A 24,667-nucleotide genomic window follows, 5' to 3' on the forward strand; every position below is an offset into this window, starting at 1 on the left:
GTAATACGTACCCTTTTTTGACAATGTGATGTTACATCCTTTCTCATTTAATACTGTTTTGAAAAGATTTTTATCAATTACGAATTTTCAGGGCCGCTGACATTTTCGCGAGTCACATGACCTACGTGCCCGGATGTGACGTGTACTGTGCCGCATCAAAGGCTCGATTACATGGGACACCATTTATGCCCAGCACCGATTTCTTGTATTTATCCTCATCTGATGAAGAAATGGCGGTATCGGTTGATTGGTAAGATGGAGGAATACTTCCACACAGATTTGAACCTGTGCCTGTAATTCATGTTGAGTATTCGGATGGTTCTTCAGGCGGAATGACGTGGCGTCTGACTACTCGGAGGCCTACACGCGGCACATAAGTGCGTAAACAAAGGCCCCCGGATGCTAGCGGAGCGCCACCAACGGAGCTTTGCATGCAAAAAAAAAATAAAAAATCCAATGCAAATTGAAAGTATAACATACAGCTATTCAGTTTGTGGCATTTTGCATTGTAATTAAATGAGTGAGGGATGACTGGTTGTGCGCCGAAGGTGGGCCACGAGCTCCCGCGGCGGGCCGCGAACCAAGCTTCGACATCCGGGGAGGCCGTTAGCCGAGCTTCGGCGGAGGCCGTTACCCGAGCTTCGGCGGTAGCGGAGACCTTTAGCCGAGTTTCGGCGGTGGCGGAGGCCGTTACCCCAGCTTCGGCGGTGGCGGAGGCCGTTAGCCGAGCTTCGGCGGTGGGGGAGGCCTTTACTCCAGCTTCAACGGCGGAGGGCTTTAGTCTAGCTTCGGCGTCCAGGGGTATCTGCTTTGCCACCTGGAAGCTCGGCTCGCAGCCCGCCGCCTGGAAGCTCAGCCTGCAGCCCGCCGCTGGAGCTTGTTCGTCAGACACCGCGTCATTCCCGCCCCTAGAACCATCCGCGGCTGTCGGGGGCCTTTGTTTATGCATTTATGTCCCGCGCGTAGGCCTCCGAGTAGTCAGTTTCCGCATCTTTCTGCCTGAAGAACCATCCGAATATTCAACATTTACAGCCAAATCTGTATGGAAGTATTCCTCAGTCTTCCCTATCAACCAATACTGCTGTTAATTCATCAGATGAGGATAAATCGGAGAAATCAGTGCTGTGCACAAATGGTGTCCCATGTAATCGAGCATTTGGAACGGTACGTAACACGTCACATCTGCGCAGGTCGGTCATGTGACTCACAAAAATGGCAGCACCCCTGAAAATTATTAATTTTCAATAAAAATCTTCTTAAAACACTATTAAATGAGAGAGGATTTAACGTTGCATTGTCAAAATAGGGTACATATTACATGACCTATTGGATACACTGTTCATGCAAAGCACTGGATTTCCCCTTTAAAATTATCTCGGCAATAGATGAATGGATTGGATGTTTTGACAAGTCAGTAACTTATCGAATCAACATAAAAAGACGCCAGAATCCTGAATTCACAGAATTTTTTTTCATATCTTCCAGGTTGACCATTTACATAACTTCATCTTCTTTCGTTTTACAATGGGATTTGTGGACAGCATAATTGCCAAATGTAAGTGGGAGTATTTTTTTATTTGAAGTCCCATTATGTGTTCCTAATCCTTCCTCAGAGCAACAAAGTGAACTACAGTGGTGCCTTGAGATACTACGCACTGTCATTTGACATTTGTTTTGACTTGAGAGCAATTGAGAACTTGTAGGGTGACATCAAAAATGCTGTTTCTGAAGCAAAACCAAGATGTGTAAATTAATTGTGGAATGTCATTCAGGAATGTTGGAGTGGAAAAACATTTAAAAGATGCCACAAGTTGGTTGACACAATGCCACACAGATGTGAAGCAGTTATATATATATTAAAAAAAAAACTCATACAACTAAATATTAGTTTAGTGATTCAAAGGATTGGTACATCCTTGAAACAAAAAGGTTTGTACATCATAGTTTTGAGTTTTTAAGTGATACTGCTATTTTTTTAACACACCCTTTTCAACAAATTGCCTAATTGGAAAGCCTTAAAATGGTGTATGTCATCAATATTGGGTCATATTGTTTTTTTTTTTCAGGATCTACTGTACCTACTGGTAACTTGTTTGACACGTAGCAATAAAAAAGTTATTGAAAATGTGGATTAATCTGGTTAGTCACATTGGACTGCTATTATTTTGAACACTTCTATCGAGTGCTCAATTCCAATTATTTTAGGGGCCTGAGTCCAAGTTTTTGTTTTCCAAGGTTTTAAGAAAATGTCAAAATTATAAACATCCATTTTCTTAGCATCCCCCAGCATCACCTAAAATTAATAGACACTAGGAGAGGGGCTGGGGTTTGAACCCCAGCCCCTCTCCTAGTGTCTTTTTTTTTTTTTTTTTTTGTATGTTACTCACAAAGGTTTGCATTTTGAAGTGACAATTTAATTTAGAAATGCGCTAAAACCAAAAGACCCTCTGTGAAAACGTTTCCTCCCCATGTCCCTTGTTAAATCACAAAGTCACAGTGTCTAACCACAAATTTGCAAAGGGTGAGTTTGGAAAACATGACCGCCAGTTCCAAGCCTGTGGGGCTCCAGTGAACCACTATCAGAGCCATTATCCACAAATGGAGAAAACTGAGATGACTAAAATTAGCTACATAGCAGTGATTATAATACAAGTGAACACACTGGGTTTTAGATTGGTCTCCAAATTGCAGTCAAGGACCTCCAAACACACTAGTACACAGTGTGACAAACGACTTGAGGTAATCAGAGTATTTATATGCCAATTTTTGTTCATGGAAATACACAAGCCACCCCCACAGGAATTAATTCTGAGTTAACAGGTTCTACAGCAAGCTTATCAATTCTAACAGTGTTTTGATGTGAGGGTTGATGAGTTTAGCCATGTCTCTATCAATATTATGGCGCAGCAGTTCCTCATCTCACGTCATCGATGTTAGTTCCATATTTAGAACATTTATTTTTTCTATAGTGTGTGGATATAAAAGAGTAAGTAGTGATGTTGGAGGTTGTGCCAAGGCTTCGAGGCATGTATCGAGTGTCCGCAAGGTGTGTATCGAGGCTTGCTTCATTTGGAGGAGGGGCCGGAAATGATGATGTCCAAACCTTCACTGGTCTTCTGTCCCATGTGAATGCTTCAGGAAGTTGTTCAGAATTTGGCAAAATGTGTTGACACTTTGACACAATAAAACTTGGGTTTATGTCATTCTCCAAAGTTGACAAACATGTTACACAAGCTGCTATACTGGTGAAACTCAATAAATTATATCCATCCATCCATTTTCTACCGCTTTTCCGGATCAGGTCGCGGGGGAAGTAGCCAGACTTCCCTTTCCCTAGCCACTTCTTCACCAGGGAGGTGTCGGGGAGGCATCCGAATCAGATGCCGCAGCCACCTCATCTGAGTCTTCTCAATGCGGAGGAGAAGCAGCTCGGATCTAAGCCCCTCCCAGATGGCCCAGCTTCTCAGCCTATCTCTATGGAGAGCCTGGACATCCTCCTTTTTGGCTGCTTCTATCTGGGATCTTGTTCTTTCGGTCATGACCCACAGCTTGTGTCCAGAGAATAAACGTGCACGCGGAATCACGACTTCTTGGCACAACGCTGAATTGGTATTGTAAGTAGTTGCAATACCAAATCAGCGTTCAACTTCTTTCTGAGCTTCTCTATTTCCACTTTGTCCTGAATAGAGGCATTGTACCACCTGCCTAAGCTCTTTGCAGGGTTCTGAGAGTCTGTTGGAATTGGTTCTTCACCAATGTGATAGCAGTGGTTTGACAGTTTTTCCTTGACGATGGCGATTCTTATAGATTTACTTTGCTTGATCGTCATGTGAGCCAGCTCAATGTTTTCCTGGAGCTTTTTTTTAACATTCATGCAGTACAGGCCCTGTTTGTTGTTAGCGTGGTGAGGTCATCCAAGTAAGCTCTGTCTGGAGGCAGCCTCACCCCAGGTCTTATTCGCTGCTCAACAACCACCCAGCAAGATCCCCGGATGATGACCTGCATGGCCAGGGTGAATAGCAGTGGGGAGATGGTACACACAGCCATGAATCCCACTTCCAGGTGCTGCCATGGAGTGGTGTAACTTGTTGTTGTAATACAGAGCTGGATATCCTTGAAGTAGGCGCTAACCATGCTTGTGAGCACTGCTTGGACCTTGAAATAGTCAAGCGCTGCCCATGGGAGATTGAAGGACCGAGCCAAAAGTGTTTGCTAGGTCCAGGAACACCACATGAAGGTATCTTCCCTCTTTTTTGGCAACCTGGATCTGATGCCAGATGACGCTTCCGTGTTCTATGCATCCTGAGAAGCCAGGGATTCCTGCTTTCTGGATTGATGTGTCAATTAAGTTGTTACCTTGCATCCATTCTGCTAGCCTATGAGCAAGCACGCTGAAGAATATTCTCCCTTCAACATTTAGAAGGCTGATCTGAACTGCCCAATCTCTGATGAGTCCTTCTCCTTTGGGATAAGAGCCAATGTGCAGCAGAATCAGAATCAGGATCAACTTTATTGGCCAAGTGTTTAACAACACACAAGGAATTTGTCTCAGCCAGAATTTCAGTAGTTTGACATTCGGGTCCCTTGAAGTGCAGTCGTTTGTGTAGAGGGAGAAGAGCAAAGGGGAGAGGCCACAACCTTGGGGTGCCCTGCCGCTGATAGTGTGCGTGGATGAGGTGGTGTCCCCCAACCTCACCTGCAGTGAACCTGCCCGTCAGGAAGTTGTAGCCCTATTGGAAGATGGCAGGTGAGATGCTGAGCTGGAGACGTTTGGAGTAATTTAGGGATGATGGTGTCAAACACAGAGCTGAAGTCCACGTACAGGACCTTTCCATAGGTTTCCTCGCTGTCGAGATGTTCAAGGATTAAGTGCAGACCCATGTTGTCTCATGTCATCTGCAGACTTGTTAGCTCGATAGGCAGACTGCTGTGGGTCCAGCTAAGGACCCGTGACGCTCTTGACCACAAGGCGTTCACAGGACTTCATGACCACAGGTGTCAAGGCAACAGGCCTGTAGTCATTAAGACCTGAGAGTGCTACTTTTTTGGGGACTGGTATGATGGTGGAGCATTTGAAGCAGGTTGGTACTCCACAGTTCTAGAGACCTGTTAAGTATGGAATTCCAAGAGTAGGGCAGGATCGCAAGGAAGACGTGAGGTATTCAAAGGCACTCGTAGCCTTAAGTCTCCATTTAATGTTATGAGGAAGTCAAGGACCTGTTCAAAGTGAGAAAATGCACGACAGAGTCATAATCAGAATGATTTGGGATTAAATTTCTCTACAAGATGAGCACATTCCCAAAAACGAGAACACCTGTTTTATTGTGAGTGGATTGGGTGTGTCAACAATAGCGTGCACTCAAGCTGGAGAAATGATTTTCCCTGAGGAGTGAGGATACCCTTTTGGAATACAAACTGCAGTCTTGATAAGGATGCTTTTTGGCCTTTTGAGGGCAGGTGTTTTAACAAAGCAACTGTATCAGTTTCACAGTGTTCCTTGAGGGAGCAACAATCAACAAATCATCAACATATTGTTGCAAAGCTGTGCCCGGTATGAGTGTCAAAGGTTCAAGATGCAGGCAAGTGCCTCTGAGAAGTGGGTGGGACGGCATGTCAGTTCTTGGCTCAGGCGCGTCCAAGTGTAATTTTTCCCTTCCAAAGTGAAAGCAAACCAAAATTGTGAGTCCTTTTGAACTGCTATAGAAAATGATGCATTAGAAAGGTCAACAACTAAAAACCACTTCGTGCCAGGTTGAACTTGGCTCAAAATGGCACATAAGGAGCTTGAGCATTTATTGCAGCATTGACAGCTTGCAAATCTTGAACAAAATGCCATTCAGTTGGTTGATCTTGAGGTCTGATTTTTTTTTTTTTTTTTTTTCCCCCACCAGAAATATTGGGGTTTGAACTGGAGAATTGTACAATAATTCCAGCTTTGAGCAATGCCTCAAATACCGGTCGATTACTGTCAACAGCATCTCCGAGCAATGGGCATTGAAACTGTACAGGGTGATAAAATGATTTAAGCTCAATCTAAACGGGTGGACAGTTTTTAATTAGCCCAACATCCATGGTTACTATAAGCCTACAGTATTGTTGGGACTTGCTCCTGTAGAGGAGAGATGTACGTAAGAGTGTGTGACTGAGATTGGAACAAAGTCTTCTTCAATGTTGGCACCCAATCAGTCACGCACTGACATCGATTAATAAAGGGGCCAACATCCTGCCATTTTGCTGCAGGTCGTTTTGCCAAAGAAATGTGTGGTGTTGAACTGACAACATCAAAGACAGCTGTGATGATGATAGTGATACAGATGCTGCCCAAAACTCTTTGTCACAAAAAACGTCACTGATATTCAAGGAGTCATTTAGGGCTCTGTACAATGTCTTCTAAAATTTCTCTCTGGTCCGTCATACACATCTTTCTTTCAATGCAATTTGTCTGCTCATTATATCAGAACCATAAGAGATAAACTGAGCTGCAAATCTTGTCAGATAGGTGCTAAATGGACCGCTGATTCTCCAATGATAAATGTATAGTGGGTTGTCGGGAGTGAATCTAACAAATGATGATTCCACACTATCTTCCAGACACGTAATTTTAATACCATTGGCTGTGGATGTCAGTGTTGGGTAAGTAAGGTATCCAGGAAAGGAACTTTTAGTTACAGATTGTGGTGGACTTTGCAAAAAGGATGGAAATGGCTGTAGTGACCAATTTTTTTTTCCAGAAGACAACATAGTGACCTACAAGAGCGGAGGTAGAAGCACGCAGGTGGATTATATTTTGTGCAGACGATGTAATCTGAAGGAGGTTACTGACTATTAGAGAGTGATAGGGGAGCTTGTAGCTCGGCAGCACAGGATGATGGTGTGTAGAATGACTCTGGTGGTGGGTAAGAAGATGAAGACGGCAAAGGTAGAGCAGAGAATCGTGCGGAGGTCCCAACAATAGAAGAATATTGTGTGGCCTTTTGGAACGAATTGAGACAGGCTCTCGATGGACAGGAGGCGCTCCCGAAAGACTGGACTACTACAGCCAAGGTGATCAGAGAGACAGGTAGGAAAGTACTTGGTGTGTCTTCTGGTAGGAAAGGGGAGAAGCAGACTTGGTGCTGGAACCCCAAAATACAGGAAGTCATACAAGGAAAGAGGTTAGCAAAGAAGTGGGACACTGAGAGGACTGAGGAGAGGCGTAAGGAATATATTGAGATTGCGTCGTAGGGCAAAGGTCGAGGTGGCGAAGGCTAAACAAGAGGCATATGATGACATGTACACTAGGTTAGACACGAAAGAAAGAGAAAAGCATCTCTACAGGTTGGCCAGACAGACAGAGAGAGAGAGCGATGGGAAGGATCTGCAGCAGGTAAGGGTGATTAAGGATAGAGATGGAAATGTGTTCACTGTTGCCACTGTTGACTATTCTCTCGCTGATCAGTTTCCATATTTCCAGACATTCTGGATTTTTCTCAATGTCTTCTTCATCCTTCATTTTAATATTTTCGTTCTTTAAACTACTTTTCTCATCCTCCACTTTTCTTTTAAATGTGGTAACTGCCAGATATTTAAACTTCCTGTGACTGGAAAAGCTAGTCAGTTAACCCATTTCTATACCTACGCTATAGATTTCTCCCTATATTTAACCCTCATATGGTTCATAATTGGAGATGTGTACAATGGTAAATCCCTACTTTTGCTCTTATTACTGTTTTCCTCTTATCACTGATTTTGCTCTTCCCACTCCCCATTTTCTGGAAGCGCTTCCCTGTATCACAATATTCAAACGTCTTAGAAATTGTCTTAACCTCGGAACCCTGGATTTCTTCCTGCAGCAGGTTTATGCACTCTTTCTCCTCCTCTGTGGCCTTCCTCCACAGCTTCGTCAGCTGCCTCCTCTCCTTGATTAGGCGATCTATCTTTTTCTGCTTTCTGGACTTTTTGGGGATAGCTAGGGCAGCTTGTTTGCTTTCCACCACTCCAAATTGTTACGCCACGTATAAATGAGATCACCTATCCTTTCCAGCTTCTTTGTAATGGTGCCTCTGATCCCTTCCAATATTTTGCAGAGATCCATGTTAACATTCTTCCACAAAGTCTTGTCCCAGGCCTCTGGATATTTGATCAACGGCCTTAAACCCTTCCTCTCTGTGGTTGGTTGTAGTGGTGGATTCGGTCCAGGTTGGTCTCCTGTGCCTTTTTAGTACTCCTCCTCACCTGGGACATGGGTGTTGATGTCCTGCAGCCTGTGGCGTGTGTCCTGCTACCGACTCACTCGACCTGCTTCTCAAAAAGTCAGTGTGACTTACCCACTGTTCCTTCTTTAGGCATTGTTTTCTGCCCTGGGGAATCTCCAGGCCCTGAGTATAGGTAACCTTTGCTCACCCACAAACAAAGATCTGGACCTTAAGTCCTGCTTTGACTCTCGGAGCTTCATGTTGATAAACGATCTCGTTGTCTTTTCCGTTCCTGTGTTCGTTACCATGTTGTCTGCCAATGAGCCATCTTCTGCCACCGCTCTCGCAGGCTTAGAAGTTGTTTTCTGCTGAGAATTTTTCATAGGTATGTTAGGTGGAGCCCATAGAGTTGTCTTGGGCCCCACAACCACAGGTAGCTAGCCCGGGCCGGCCCCGTTGATGTCTTGTCCCTTCTGCCAGCGAAATTTCCAGGCTGTCACAAGGTCTTTCCCTTGTTGTCAGCTGCCCTTTCACAGCAGTCATTGGTCCCCCAAATTATCAGATGTATTATGTAGGACTAGATGTTAATATCTCTATATTCGTGGATATTTTAGGCTCTGATGAGGCTCTGTGGGATGTTCAATAAAGTGATTGCAGCTTACGGGTTATCAAGTGTTTCGCTGATAACGCTTTCAACAGTGTTCAGTACTGAAACCCAGCGTCCCAGGTTCACACCCCAGGTTCATTCAATTAAAAAAATGTAAACAGTATTGATACTTTACATCAGGGGTGCCCAGATGCGAAGATCTACTTTTCAAACAGCCAGCCTCTCGCGAGCTACCATCGACGAGGGTAGGGGTATGGGGGTGGTGATGATGATGCTCCCAAACTTTTTGAAAGTTATGTTGCCTCCTACTATTTAAAATACAGAATTAGCTTTTTGTGCACTGTATTGTCTGTGCTTTGCCAAGGTGGAATTTTAAAATTACACACCACCTCATCCTGCACTTTCTACTTTGGCTTAAGACCAGACCTTTCCCACTCGGAAAAGGGAAAGTCTTGTCCAGTTTTACCACGTTTTCCTCGATTATTCACATACTCTGACAGTCATTGCATCTTAAAACTACAGCATTTCTTTTTTAACTTTCTCCATTAATGTCGAAAGTAAACATAAGCTGCATGTCTAGCTCGTCTTTGCTCTATGTTGCCCAGACTGTGTTGCTAACTAAAGCAGCAGTGGTGGACGCTGTCTTTATAAAACCCATTGATGGGCTGTATAAGGTAAACTAGGAAAAAGAGAATGTGGCAGAGCAGCGGTCGTTAGAGCAAGTTCCGTCTGCTGACTAAAAGAAACCAGGTGGCTTCTTCTTTTCATTTTTTACATTATGTATGTGAATTGTGCCATTGGATGTAACAACCAGTCATCTCTCACTCATATGTATGTTATACTTTCAATTTGCATTCGATTATTCTTTTTCTGCGTGCAACGGTCTGGCATTGGCGCTCCGCTCGCGAGCTCCGGGGGCCTTTGTTTACGCACTTATGTCCCACGCGTAGGCCTCCGAGTAGTCAGACTCTGTGTCATTAAACATCCAAAGAACCATCCGAATATTCAACATTATTGACAGGTTCAAATCTGTATGGACGTTTTCCTCTATCTTCCCGCTCAAGCAATACTTCTACCTCCCACTGGATCCCTAAAAGGATAAAAGTGCCCGCGGAGTTGCCACTTCTTGGAAGCCGAGACGGAAGCTTTCGTTGGGGCACAACGCTGAAGTGGAATAGTTGGTACATAATAAAAAATATCTCTTGAAAAAAAAAAAAGTTAGCACAACACTAAGATACAGTACATATGTACTGTATCATCTCATATATATGAGATGGTCAACAGCGTGGATGAGGCAACAGGAAAAACAAGGGAAGTTCCTGTGTGAGGGTTCGATGATGTGCAACCAATGAGCTCACGGCATAAAGCCACTCGTGCTCTCATTGGTGGATGTCATGTCAGGAACCAATCTTGCGCCTTTTATGAACATGTCTTTCCGCAATATGCCGATCTGGCTGTATTTTTCATGTTTTTTGTTTTTTTTTATTAATCTAAACCTGTGAAGCACTAAAGCCGCAAAAAATGAAGCGCGAAGTAGCGAGGGAACCCTGTAGTTCTTTTGCACTCTGAGTCTATATACACACTCCAGACTAGTCGTATCAATGAAACAGAAGTTACTGGGTGATTACAATTCCGAGTGCAAGCGGCCATTTGCTATTTTGCTGTAGATATTGATTATTTTTGGTGTCGTAGGTAAATAATTTTGGTCAAAATGTCTGCAACTGTTCTGAGCCAATGCAGTCGAGAAGGTCACCACTATCATACTAATACAGGGAGTCCTCGGGTTACAAACAAGTTTCGTTCCTATGCTGGTCATGTAACTTGAATTTTGTTGTAAGTCGGATTTCACCATTAAAGTCAGATTTGTCAAAATACTTTGTAGAGAAAAATAAATACATTGAAATAAAAAAAAGATACTGTACTTATCATTACTGCTGAGAGGCTTTGCTTAGCTATCGCAAAGGAATCTGGTCCTCACTCCATAACATAAGTAGCCATTCCATCTCAACAAATATCAAAGAACTATGTTTTGCGATCACTGTATCCGACATCGGAACCGAACTCTTCACATGCGCTAAAATATGGGGTTTGTCTTTAATATTTATCACCACGGTCGAAACTGAAGCCTAGCTCTTTACCAATGTTTGTCAGTGTCTCTCTTTTCATTCTTTTTATGATCTTGAGCTTCATTTCCATGGTAATGAATTTTGTTTTGGCCGCAGAAGCATTGCTAAAAGACAGTTTTCTTCTTTGGGGCCATAATGTCTAAAAAGGAAGGCAAAAAATGCAAAGATACTCCCGGCGCACAAACACTGACGAGCACTATGCACATTAGCTAGACAAATGGCGGACGGTGGGTGGGCTTTGTCAAGTCGAAACGTCTTAGGTCAAGACCGTTTTAACCCGAGGACTCCCTGTATGTTACACGCGTTATTAATAAGCACATTTATAAATAAGTTACTAACCAATGTTTTTGCATTCAATATAAGTTGCCTTGGGTGTGACCCACACCATACACTGTTGTTGTGTGTGTGTCTGTGTGCGTGCGTGTGTGTTTGTGTGTATGCTCATTTGTTTCTGTGTCTTCTGCAGACATTGCCACTGTTGTGGGATACCTGGTGGTTAGCAGGCCGTTCTTAAACCTGTCCCACCCGCGACATCACCGCAGCACACAGTCTGAACTGCTGGAGGTCAGAGATAGCACAATCACTCATGAGTAAAATACCTTTTCCTGAATTGTATTGAGAATTAATTACTGACTGGATCACAAATAAAGTCTTTCGTGATTAAAGAAAACCACACATTTACCTGATTATGATCATTTTGATTATTTAAGGTCTCATCCAGAGGAAAAGTATTTCATTTGCCTACTATACAAATGTACTAAAATTTCATTAAAAACATTTTTAAAATTCTCAACACAACAGAAATTAAATAAATTAGCGTCAGTCAGTCTCAAGATTTTGTTTGAAATGTCATTTAGATTCGTCAAGTTCCGTAACTCCCCTGAATATGACGTCACGTCAAGATAACATTTCGCCAGAGAGTGAAAAAGCTAGCAAAGATGGTGAGGAAGTCTGTTGTATTCGGCTGTTCTGCGTCAAACGCTGACGGAGTCGTCTTACATGAATGACGGGAAGATGAACAGATGGGCAGGGTATGGACGAGGTTTTTGAAGACAAAGCGGGTGCATTGGACTTACAAATCAATGTGGACAGTAATATCTTCCAAGCATTTCACGGAGGACTGCTTTGAAAACCCGGTACAGCATTCACTTGGCTTTGGTAGCAAGTAAGTACGTAGGTGTTCAATTGTTTAGTATTGACAAGTATCTACCTCATTTTAAATGTAAGTAGAATACCGATACAGATATATATGTAAGCTAATATCCGTATCCATGTGATGTTTAGGAAGTGACGAAATTTGGACACAATAAAGTTATTGTACTATTGACGCTGATGTCTTCCTGAAATTCGACTACGGCATTGTGTGCTCTCATGTTATGTGCATTATTTAAAATACGGGCCAAATCTTTAAACACAGAACGATACCGAAGGTTTAGATTTTTGTTTTACACCGACTCAGTCGCTATTATAACAACAACAAACGTCTCACTATTGTGTGCAAGCAGCATCAGACATTTAAACGTGTTTGAATTAAGATTATTTCGTCAACAATGTGTATGTATGTTTTTTGGGTATGAAGTTCCACGTCAACTTCGTCAGGTCTTGTCGAATCCTGTCCTTGTGTTGCATTCGTCAGGTTCGAACATATATGGTTGAATTTTACCTGCATGGGATGTTTTTGAACATGGGAAGAATAAGAAAATTCCTCCTCTTCAGTTCCTATCTCTTCCACAGAGCATTCCATAAAAACGTCATCACTGTTGTCTTATCTCCTTTAGATCCCACTTGCAGCATGTATGATTGTCTATATAGGAAGCTATTGTGTTTACTGGGGTTGTCTTGGCGTGACATCACACAGCAGCAGCTTTAACAGAGCCTTCGGTTGAAACAGACATTGGAGGCATTCGGAAAATGTGCACTCTGGCGCAAATTTATTTTATTTCTGTGTTGAGAATTTTTTTTATTTGCTACGTTTGTGTAATGTATAAATAAAATATAGGTCCTCTGGATTAGACCTTTAATTCCAGGGGAGAAAAATAGTGTGGGATCATGATTTATGTTTTGAATTAATGAATAGAAGCTTTGGAATTTAGTTTCTTCACTTAGTTTATTAAAAAAAAAAATGAGGACACCCCTCACATACATCCTCTTGTAGACAACAATGAAGAAATGATAATTCATTGTAGTCATTGTACAGCTTGCAGTCCCTTTCAAATCGCTCTCATACTGGTGACTGGGAAATGGTATAATGTTGCTATCCAATGTATGAATGTTCAATTATTGTTTTGATCCATATGAGACAATATGCGGATCACTTCTAACCAGTGTTCCCTCTAATTTTTTACGTATTTGAGCAAACACACTAAAGTGCTCCTTTTGACCACTGTGATCAACATCAGACGTATGCACTGTGGTCAATCAGTGTCATACATTGAAGTTACATGGCTCATTAAAGGCTTCAGATTACATTCCCATCAGAACATTTTTAAGAACAATTTGGTGTTTTTGCAAACTGAAAATGTCAACAAACCAAAAAAATACGTTACAATACAAATACATACCAAGCCAACTTTTAACTATAAATTTGAAATGTCGCCTCCAACTTTTTTTCTTTTTTTTTTTTTTTTTTTCCAACCCACAATTATATCCTTGTCTGTTTTTCTTGGTGTAAAACTCAATCATGATTGCAGAATATCTTTTGCAATGCATGTTGAAAGCTGAATGATGCTCCCGAACAGTTTTAAGGTTAATCTTATGTTGCCTCCTATATTTAAAATACAGAATTAGGTTTTTTTGGGCAATGTATCCTCTGTGCTTTCATCCTCAATCAGGCTGTGCCAAGGTGTAATTTTAAAATTACACACCATCTCATCCTGCACTTTCTACTTTGGCTGGATTTGGTACCTAAAATACATTTGAACCATCTTTTAAAAATCCTTGGCGGTCCCTAACGACAGACTGACGAGTTGGATGGGGAACCCGATCAAATATTCAAAATGACTTGTGTATGTAGTGTACTCAGGAGGACCCATGCCGGGCAAAGTAACCGCTTCAGGGGTGCCCAGGCACAAGTGTGGCCGGGTGAGGGGAGAGCTCCTTTCTCCTCCCTGCCAGCGGTGTGACAGCACGGGCCAGTCAGCGTCCGAGTCCGACCCACCTCCGTGTTGGGTGAAATGGTGGCTAACTGCGGCGACAGGCGATATTATGCGGACCTTTTGTGACGTTCTGAGAGAAGGATTTTATCGTCGGACGCGGACAGATCTTTTTATTCATCCTGCTGGTATCGGACAAGTACACGTATACGACGCGGATCTTTTGTTACATTCTGAGAGAAGGATTACATCGTTGGACCCCGACGGAGCTTTTTATTCATCCTGCTGCTGTCGGAAAAGTACACTGACACTACCGATATAACGCGGATCTTTTGTTACGGTTTGAGAGAAGGATAATGTTGTCTGACGCGGACGGAGCTTTTTATTATTGCTGCTTTCGGAGAAGTTGTTCGGGTTTGGTGATGATACGTCTAGTTAGCTAGTTAGCTTGTGTTACACGCTCCTAAACTGTCTTTGTACTTCTATTTTATTGTTTTATGTTGTATTGTATTGTGTATGTGATTAAATTGTCTTCAAGGCAAGACAAGTGCTTTGTTATATGTTGCTGGTGTGACAGTCTGCGCGCTCCCCCATGCAGAAAATTCCCTTTGGGATTAATGCACACACGCATATAATTTTTTTAATTTTTGGAATTGTTCTACTTTTTCTACATCCATACCAATCTGAAGCTTCCCCATCCATGCTTCTTCTGCGTGTTTATTTTTGCGCCACTTCCACGTGTTCATTTTTGCTACCCTTCTGCCTGTTCATTTTCGCTCTGCGAGCATTTCGCTATGGACGTCTCATAAAGCCAAACACAGCGAATGAAAGGATATAGAAAAACAAATGTGAATGTATTGTTCTATTATTGTATGTTATTTATCAACTGGAAAGCACGTTCCAGCATAGAACAAGAATCAACAGAGGATTGTTCGGGTATGGGTTCTGTCAGATTCCGCTTATCCGCAGGACTAATCGGGAGAAATGTCCCGACAGACTCTCCAGTTAAAGGGTTAAGCTACCCCTTTGCCCCAGCCGACTCTAACGTCGTGCGTGCAGGAGGACGGGAGCTTCTTAAATTGGTGTCGAGATGAATTCGCCTAGGTGTAATAACTGCCTTTAGTTTTGCAGAGCCAATCCGGTCTGCCCTCACTTATCAGCCCTTGTCGAGTAACCCTACAGAGTAACAGGGTGACAAAGTGATCACTCCGCTTTTACAGCAGCTTCATCTCTTATGAATCGATTGCACTTGTCATTGACCTAGTAAATTTAACCATCCTTGTTAGGATCGTACGGATTTGTTTTATCTTAAACCGGAGATTATCAATGAGTGACTGATTAAAATAGAATTTCACAACTAGACAATATTTATGTCGTTGACGATCGATCTTTGATGAGGTTGAATGGTAATAATGAGACAACTCAATATAAGAATGACAAAGATAGATGAAAATGGAAGTTTTAAGTATTGAATAAAATGATAAAAACTGTTCATATAACATTCATTACTCGACAGTCACTCCCGCCAGTCGCGGGGTACAGTTGCAAAGTAAACCAAAGGTTTACCAAAGGTTGGTAAGGCAAAATTCGACGTTAATTGAACATAAATCAATAGAAGGAAAAATGATTAAAATGATAATACTGATGGTAAGAAGGATGAGATAAATGATATAAATGGTTAAAAGTAATAAAAATGAAGAAAGATCAAAACCATTCAAAAACATTAGAAATTCAGGAAAATGGACATTTTTGAGTGAGCCTGTTCGGGGTGATCAAGTCCTACATAGCTGGAAGCCTAATTTAGTAATAAGGATTTTCGGGATTAACGATAAATTGTCAAGACAACTTGTCCTTCATAGGTAACCACGTAATATCGCTGGTATTATCCTGCCATTACCTTATTATAGTAGTTTTACTTGCGCCCAATCTTGAGGCCCTGTAGCTCAGTGGTTAGAGCACTGGTTTGATAAACCAGGGGTTGTGGGTTCGTATCCCACTGGGGCCTCCACTCCCTGAGAAGGGTTGCGTCAGGAAGGGCATCCGGCGTAAAAATTGTGCCAAACATATGTGCGTTCATCTGAGATGACACGCTGTGGCGACCCCGAAAGGGACAAGCCGAAAGAAACTTACTTACTTACTTACTTACTTGCGCCCAATCTCAAAAGGAGTCGTCAGAAAATTAAGTATTCCAAATTCCCAAATACTTTCTCCCCGCCAGCTTGCCACACGACTATTACACCTATAGAAAGACCTTGTCTCTTTGTCAGCGAAAACCGAACAAAAAGCCCCAACTTGCCTTTCTTAGGTAACCACGTAATATTGCTGGTATTATCCTGCCATTACTTTATTATAGTAGTTGTTTTACTTGCGCCCAAGTAGTCAAAATTAAGCATCCCAAGTTCCTCGAAGACTTCTCCCCGCCAGCTTGCCACACAACTATTACACCTTTTGAAGGACCTTGTCTCTTTGTCAGCGAGAAATGAACAAAGAGCCCCGGAGTTCCGTAACCAAGGTTTTTATAGTTTTTGGGTGGAACATTCTGGAAAGTGTTGGCTGAATCTACGCCCAGTGGGAAGGGCTCACTTTATCCTTTTGGGCCCCTTTCGCCATCCCTGGGTTGACTTGTCACGCCCCTCCTAGCTCACTCAAATTTGGGCCAGGCGCCCACAAACTCAACTGTCATTTCCCCTTTAATCAACAGGTGCATCTTCAAAATGTAACCACAAACTTGCGTTCAGTTTCACTCTAGTTTTTAAGCAATAGCATAATTGTTTCAACATTCTTGTGAATACAATTCTCTTATGCATTCTCACTGGTTGCACATCGTGTGTTGCCTTGTCTGAGAGAGACAGTCATACACAGGTTATATTCTTCTCACAAAGCAGTTTCAAAGCATCATGTTCTACTTCTTCTATACTAAAAGTTTCAATGGAAAAACAGTTAAGATCAATTGCTTGCAAACATCCTGTGTGGTAACTCAAGGGTGTCGATGCTGCAAACATCCTGTTTGTCACTGGCAGACAGGTGTGCTTCGCCGTTGAAAAACCATTGAAAACCGCAGGGTGTGAGCAGCTGCTGAAACACATCCTGTTGTCTTATGTCAAAAACAAGATGTGAATACAAAGAGATGACAATAATTGGGTTCTTATGGTTGCTGACCTTGATATATGTATGTAATACAAAGAAATGAAAATAATTCAATTTATATAAGGTTACTGACTTTGGTATATGTATGCAATGCGCTGAGATGCTAAGTGGGAAGGCTACGTTTATCAGAGAGATCTCTGCCATGCTGGTGACCCAATCAAGTATAATTTAGTTTGGCAACATCTGGTGTTCAATTTGAGAGTTGGTTCTTGGGCTCAGCTCAACACATGAACCCGAGCCACACAAGCCAATTACTATCAATTCGCTCCATTGCTATTCGTGGTATGGCAACTTACTTGACAGTTCGAGTGATATGACACTTACCTTCACTATCCCAAATGTGCCTTCATTACTGAGCCCGAAGAATCCTGTTGATTCTTCTTCAATGCTGGAGTCCGTGCTTTCCAGTTGATAAATAACAAACAATACGTTCGCATTTGTTTCTGTATTCTTTCATTCGCTGTGTTTGGCTTTGTGAGACGTCCATAGCGAAATGCACGCGGAGCAAAAATAAACACACGGAAGCGTAGCAAAAATGAACATGTGGAAAAAACATGGAATGGGACGTTTCAGACTGGCATGTAGAAAAAGTAGAAAAATTCAAAAAATTTTATGCGCATGTGCATTAACCTGAAGAAGACCTTCAGCACTGGGAGCGCTCAGACCATCACACCAATTTAACCAAGGGAATTTATTCTAAATTCACACGCAACATATGCTATAAACTGTGAGACAAATTAGTCCCCAAGAACTATTTTTTTCTTAATAGCTCTAGGAAGAGGTAGGAGGGGGCCGGAAAACCTCACGAGAGAGGTGTCCAGGAAGAATCGTAAACCGATGCCCGAGCTACCTCATCCGCCTCCTCTCATTGTGGAAGAGCAAAGGCTCTATTTTGAGCTCTTCCCAGATGACCAAGCTTCTTACCCTATATCTAAGGGTAAGAAGAAGAGAGTCTCTAATGGAGAGTCCGTACAACCTGTAAAAGCACCCTGCTCATTTTGGCCGCTTGTATCTGAAATCTTGCTCTTTCGGGTGCACGGCTCTTGGATAAGTCTGACGCATTTGGCAAAAAATATACCCCAATATTATCTGGAATACGCTGTAGAGAATCAAGTTCAAAAATGTTATGTTCAATTGCCTTTTTGTAAGATTGTGGGACATGGCTAAGGGGGCGGAGCTTAAGGTTGCCATCGGAAAGGTCCATTGTGGACATCTTTTTTGTTGTATGTTTATGGACAATCCATGACAAGCACAGATCATATCAATCAAGCCCCTTTACGTCTCATTGTTATTGCCTATGTTAGTATTGAAGTCCCCCATCACAATAAGCGAGTCCCGAGCAGGAGTGCTACCCAGAAACTCCTCCAAGGACTCCAAAATGGATGGGTACTTTGAGCTGTAGTTTGGTATGTAGGCACAAACAGTCATGACCCATCCCCCCACCCGAAGACTGAGGGAGGCTGCACTCTAGTCCACAGGAGTAAACCTCAACGCACAGGCACGGAGTTGGGGGTCAGTACGTAAGCCCACACTTTGTTGCCGCCTCTCATCATCTGAAACCCCAGATTAAAAAAAGAGCCCAAACCAATCCTGCTTTATTTATATTAAACAATTTAAACAAGCACAATGTTCTCAAAGGTTTGTAGAACGCAGTAAAAACACAACAAAAATACAAAATAAGGACAAAACAATAAAATGGTGACAACTATATAAGATGAAGGTCAAATCAACAAAATTGAATAAAATCTACTACCTACACAATACACACGTGTTAAAACCCAGTGTAAAATCTTGGGCTTTAAGCAATGATTTAAAATGACAGTGATGAGGCGTGTCTGATGTTGAGTGGCAAAAAGTTCCACAGTTTTTGAGCTTCAACAGAAAACGGTTGTTGAACTCTAAGTTTCAGCCTGGCTCTGGGGTCTGAGAAAGTAGGTATAGTCAGCAGCCCAGAGCGGTATGAATGGGCAAAGTCATTCAAGGCTTTAAAAGTAAATAAAATAATTTTAAAATGATTCCAAAAACGAACAGGCAGCCAGTTGAGTGAAGCTAACATCGGTGACATATGCTCACACTTTTTTGCCTGTTAAAAACATGAGCCGCAACAATTTGAAGCAGTTGCAGATGAGCAATGGAGGCCCTACTAAATCCATATATAGCGCATTGCAGTAATCCAGCCGAATTGGCGTAAGGGCAGGGATTACTATTTCAAAGTGTTGTTTCTGAAGGACCTTTCCGATTTTTGCTCGGTGCCTTAAAAGAATCTCAATCTGTTTGTGGAAGTGAGGCTGACTATATTGCATTAGAATGCATCAACCGTGCACATCAGCTTGGGCTTTTTCCTACAAGAGAGCTGACATCCCAGGTCCGTTGAGACAGCTTATGTTGCCGGGAATCTAACCGTCCCAACCTTTGGTTCAGATGATGTGAGTTGTGTGTGGCAGCAAAAAGGTGAGGAGTATAAAGACAATTATTCCTTGCTAGTCAAGCACTGGCGTGGGAGTGCTTGATGAGTCGCACTGGGGAGCTACAATTCATTGAGGAAAAACATGAATGTATGTGACACACTACTGCAGGAAATGATTCTCCCCATTTGGAGACTAGGCCACAGGGCATTCCAACATAATGACATAAACTCAAAGACTCAAGATGACAACAGCCTAAATAAAATCTGTAAATATGATGGACTGACCAAGCATATGTCCAAACCTAAAACTGAGCACACGGGGGTATCTTTTAATTGATGGCAGAAAACCGCAAGTGCTTGAACATCCACCAGCTCCCTGATTGGATCATGGAGAACTGGAAGAGGATTTCAGTGGCAAACTTTGAAGCTCTGGTTAACCTTCAGTGAGGGAAAAAAAGTATTTGAACACCCTGCTATATTGCAAGTTCTCCCACTTAGAAATCATGGAGGGGTCTGAAATTTTCATCTTAGGTGCATGTCCACTGTGAGGGATAATCTAAAAAGAAAAATCCAGAAATCCCAATGTGTGATTTTTCTTTTTTTTTTTTAATGATTTATTGATGTGATAGAGCTGCAAATAAGTATTTGAACCCCCGAGAAAACCAATGTTAATATTTGGTACAGTAGCCTTTGTTTGCAATTACAGAGGTCAAACGTTTCCTGTAGTTGTTCACCAGGTTTGCACACACTGCAGGATGGATTTTGGCCCACTCCTCCACACAGATCTTCTCTAGGTCAGAGTTTCCGTACCGTCCAAAGATTTTCTATTGGGTTTAGGTCTGGAGACTGGCTAGGCCACGCCAGAACCTTGATAAGCTTCTTATGGAGCCAGTCCTTAGTTTTCCTGGTTGTGTGTTTCGGGTTATTGTCATGTTAAAAGACCCCACCAGGTGATATATTGCATGGGGCTCCACTCTGATTGAGATTGACTATCATGTTTAGCTTCTTCCATTTTCTAATGATTGCTCCAACAGTGGATAATTTTTCACCAAGCTGCTTGGAAATCTCTCCGTAGCCCTTTGCAGCTGTGTGGAGTTGTACAATTTTGTCTCTGGTGTCTTTGGAGAGCTCTTTGGTCTTGACCATGTTACAAGTTTGAGTAATACCGATTGTATGGGGTGGACAGGTGTCTTTATGCAGCTCACGACCTCACACAGGTCCATCTGACTTTTAAAGGCAGACAAACAGGTCTTTGAGGGTCAGAATTCTAGCCTATAGACGTGTTCAAATACTTATTTGCAGGTGTATGACACAAATCGTTAAAAAAAATCGTACACTGATTTCTGGGCTTTTGTGTTTACATTAGCTCTCTCACAGTGGACATGCACCTTCGATGAAAATTTCAGACCCCTCCATGATTTCCAAGTGGGAGAATTTGCAATATAGCAGGGTGTTCAAATACTTTTTTTCTTCACTGTAGTTCCAAAACCATTAAGGCATACACGTGGGGCACAATTTAGAAATTTCCATTGTTGAGGTGAACTCACTTGTACCTCGTGGATGAGACATTAATGCTGGTGTATTTAAATTATTATTAGGGGACTTTTAATTTAGTTACAAAGATGCACATTGACTACATTACTTGACTTTTCAGCAGAGTGTCTTCCGTTGAGCGTTGTGGCATGGAAACATTAAATATTGACAAAAATACTGAGTGATGTACTGAACTTTAATATTATAGCTATCGTAAATTGTTTATCCACCTCATATCATTTTGTACATCTCACTTCACTGAATGACAGTACTCCAGAAAATAACTTGGTTTAAAACGTGTGTTGAAATCATGAGTCTTGAGCAATGTTGGACCTATTTTCTCCAGGATTATTATCAAAGTGGGAGGATGCTGCTGCGGATGTCCCAGGCTCTTGGCAGAATTGTTCTGGCTGGTCGAGAAATGACCCGGCTCTCAGGGTAAGTGTCTTCCTGGACTTAAATAAATTGTATTTCTTTCTGAAAGGCAACATCATGTTTGTGTTGAAGGAAGACATTGACATTTTAATGTCCCCACAGTAACGCAAATAATTTAGCTGTTTCGCAGCATAATAAATGGTTGACTTTTCCTTAAGTGTGTCGATTGTGTGCTACGTGCTACACATGGAGGAAGGCTTTGGAGTATTGAATGAGCCCTGCCGACACCATTCCACCCACCGGCTTCCGACTAGTGGCTAATGACACAGCCATCTTACTCTCTAATGCTGCACGCCATGTCACCCCAACAAAGACAATTTATTGAGTCCAGAAAACTGTCATGTCCATTTTATTTTTGAGAGATAAGTCATCATGACAGTTCTACTTCTAATAATAAAATCTGATTATATGTGGTTGTTGTCTTATCCTCCCCCAGATTCACAACTCGTATCACTGAACTGATCAAAGTCCTGAAGGATTTAAATTCTGGCAAATATCAACGCACCATGGTCTCCCAGCAGAAGGGTATAATGTGAATTAATGTTTTCTTTGCACCAGCTGTTTTTCTTAGTGTGAGGTGAAACAGTGATTGATGAAAAATGTGAGAGTATAACATTGAATAGGGTCTATCAACTACATCTTGCATGACTTGAAAGACATTTAAAAAAATCTCAACATGAAGGACAGTTATCTTTAAAGCCATTTGACTTAATGTATTTTCATTTTAAAAAAAGTCTTCTTTTGAGAATGTAATACTTTCAGTCAAGTTTGCAAAATGACTTGCATTGTGTGTAGCTACCTCCACCTCAAGCAACACTTAGGCGTCTATATCACCAAGACTGCTGAGACCGATCATTCACAGATACTCCGTGACCCAGAAGACCAAAATATTGCTTTCGCTCTCACCTGCAAGATGTCTTGGAGAAATCTTTAGACAATCTGACAGCCACTTCAACCCGGTCTATCATAAACATATATTTGTGTGTGTGTGTGTGTGTGTGTGTGTGCGCGCATGCATGCGCGTGTGTGCGCGCGCGCGTGTGTGCGCGCGCGCATGCATGCATGCGTGTGTGTGTGTTTGAATACTGAAGTAGAAAGTTAATCTTGAACAAAAGCATTTGTACTATTAATGTACGGGCTGGGCAACTAATCCAATTGGAACCGTTGTGAGTTGTTGTGATAACTCAATTCTCCTGGATGCCTTCCTTGTGAAGTGTTCCGATCATGTTCCACCGGGAGGACATCCAGGGGACAACACAGGGGAACTGCTGGAGAGACTAAATTCCTTGACTGTCCTGGGAAAACCTTTGGATACTCCTGAAATAGCCGGGGAAATAAAAGTCTGAGCTTCCCTGCTAATGCTACTACTAATGCTACTACTAATGCTAATTATTGTGTTTATGACCAGTCCAAAATCCACAAAGAACATCCTAGCGTAGCTCTGCAGTTGTTCCATCAGACGCATCACAGTATCCAGAACTATGCCAATGTTATCCTCTGTTGATCTATTCGCCCACTATGTGAACCCCTTGGAATTGAAGTTGGGGGGATGTGGTCGTTAATGTACTTCAGAACCTGTCTCTTGACGCACTTCATAATGACAGGTGTAAGGGCAACAAGGGAACAGTCCTTGAGGCTAGCTAAGGATTTCCTTTTGGAGATGGGAATGATTGTAGTTGATTTAAAACAAGTGGGGATGACTGCTTGCCCAGTGAGAGGTTTGAAGGTCTTGCAGAAGATGCTGAGAAACGTCTGGGCACATGCTCTGAGCATTTTGCCTGGTACTCCGTCCAGGCCAGCAGCCTTCCTGGGATTCATGGCTAGGAGCATACGCCTCACATCGTGCTCCTGTACAGTAAGAGGATAGTTACTGTAGCCTGGTGGGGGGGCACACTATTGATTGTTGCCGAGATGATTTAAAGCAAGCAAAGAAGCTGTTCAGCTCCTCTGCCAATAACTCGCTTGTGTCTCCAGGTGTCACATCACACCCTCTGGAGTTTGTGAGGCTCCTTAGAACACCTCCTGAGATCTGTTGTTGGCAAAATGGGATACTATGTTCCTCTTGTGCTCGTTTTTGGTGATTTTGATACGTTCAGCAATCGAGAGACATGTGCATCCGGATGGATGTAAACAGCCATGAAGAAGACTATAATTTATCTCCCTCGGGACGTAAAAGGTCTGGTATTTCATGGAGATGTACTCAATGTTGGGTGAACAGTGTCTCTGGGGCCTGCTAAGTGCACCCTATCATCGGTAATGTTTGGGTGAAGCCAGGCCTCCGTTATGATGAAGGACGCAACAATAACGAACACGGTGATTATCCGCAAGTTGTAATTCCAGCTCGTCCATTTTGTTGGCAATGATCTGCCGTTGGTGAGGTACAGCCTTGGAAGAAGTGGTCTGTGTGGGTTGTTATTTAGCCTGAGTAGGTTTCTCTCGCTCTTCTGTCTGCGCTTCGCTGGCCTGACATCAATCCAGGGCGAGCCCAACGGTCTGGGTCATCTGGAATGTGTTTTTTTCGGTGAAAGCTGCTTGAAACTGATATTTTGTGTCTCTATCCGAAATCCAAAAGTACATGAGCAAAGTGCCTAAAACAAGAGACAAAATACGAATCGAACCACTGGTAGCGAAAGCCATAAGCCCCTGCATCCATCATGTTTTCTCCCATGTGTTGTCTGCATCATAGAGATCTGATCAGTGTTTCTTTTGGGTGTGGGGGGTTTGGTGTTGGTTGTTTTGTTCTCCTTGAACAGTAGCAGCTCGATCCATTCCACACAGCCATCATCCACACACAAATATAATTAGGAATATTACTCCACGATAGACAAATATGCGGCCTGAGGTTGCCCCTATGCTCTTGGTGCCTGCTTGAGGTAAGTCACAGGAGTTGATGAGACCAGAAAAAACTTCCGCCACTTCTGCTGTTGAGATGTAGCAGTACTTTTCTGCGTTAAAATGATCTAAATGTTTCTTGCTACTTCTATTCAATTATTGTTCATTTCTAAACTAGTTCTTCCACGATATTTACGCATTAGGCGCTGTTTGTGTCAATCCAATTTAAGCGCGAGTGACGTTTCAGTCGAGTTCACCAATTAAATGACGAGAAACTCACATGACTTCACATAACGTTGGCAACGAGTTGGTCT

The 24,667-nt window shown here is 42.4% G+C and overlaps 1 protein-coding gene across 3 annotated transcripts in view; it reads left to right on the plus strand.

Moving 5' to 3' along the window:
• Nucleotides 1-24,667, plus strand: part of abcd3a (ATP-binding cassette, sub-family D (ALD), member 3a) — a 179,419-nt gene that overhangs the window by 89,039 nt on the left and 65,713 nt on the right. For all 3 annotated transcript variants that reach the window (XM_061805964.1, XM_061805963.1, XM_061805962.1), the window contains exons 11-14: nucleotides 1,486-1,555; nucleotides 11,374-11,471; nucleotides 21,433-21,524; nucleotides 21,958-22,046. In XM_061805964.1, the coding sequence (XP_061661948.1) occupies nucleotides 1,486-1,555; nucleotides 11,374-11,471; nucleotides 21,433-21,524; nucleotides 21,958-22,046 (349 nt within the window). The remainder of the gene's footprint in view (nucleotides 1-1,485; nucleotides 1,556-11,373; nucleotides 11,472-21,432; nucleotides 21,525-21,957; nucleotides 22,047-24,667) is intronic.

This window comes from Syngnathoides biaculeatus, chromosome 19, assembly GCF_019802595.1.
Source record: "Syngnathoides biaculeatus isolate LvHL_M chromosome 19, ASM1980259v1, whole genome shotgun sequence".
NCBI lineage: Eukaryota > Metazoa > Chordata > Actinopteri > Syngnathiformes > Syngnathidae > Syngnathoides > Syngnathoides biaculeatus.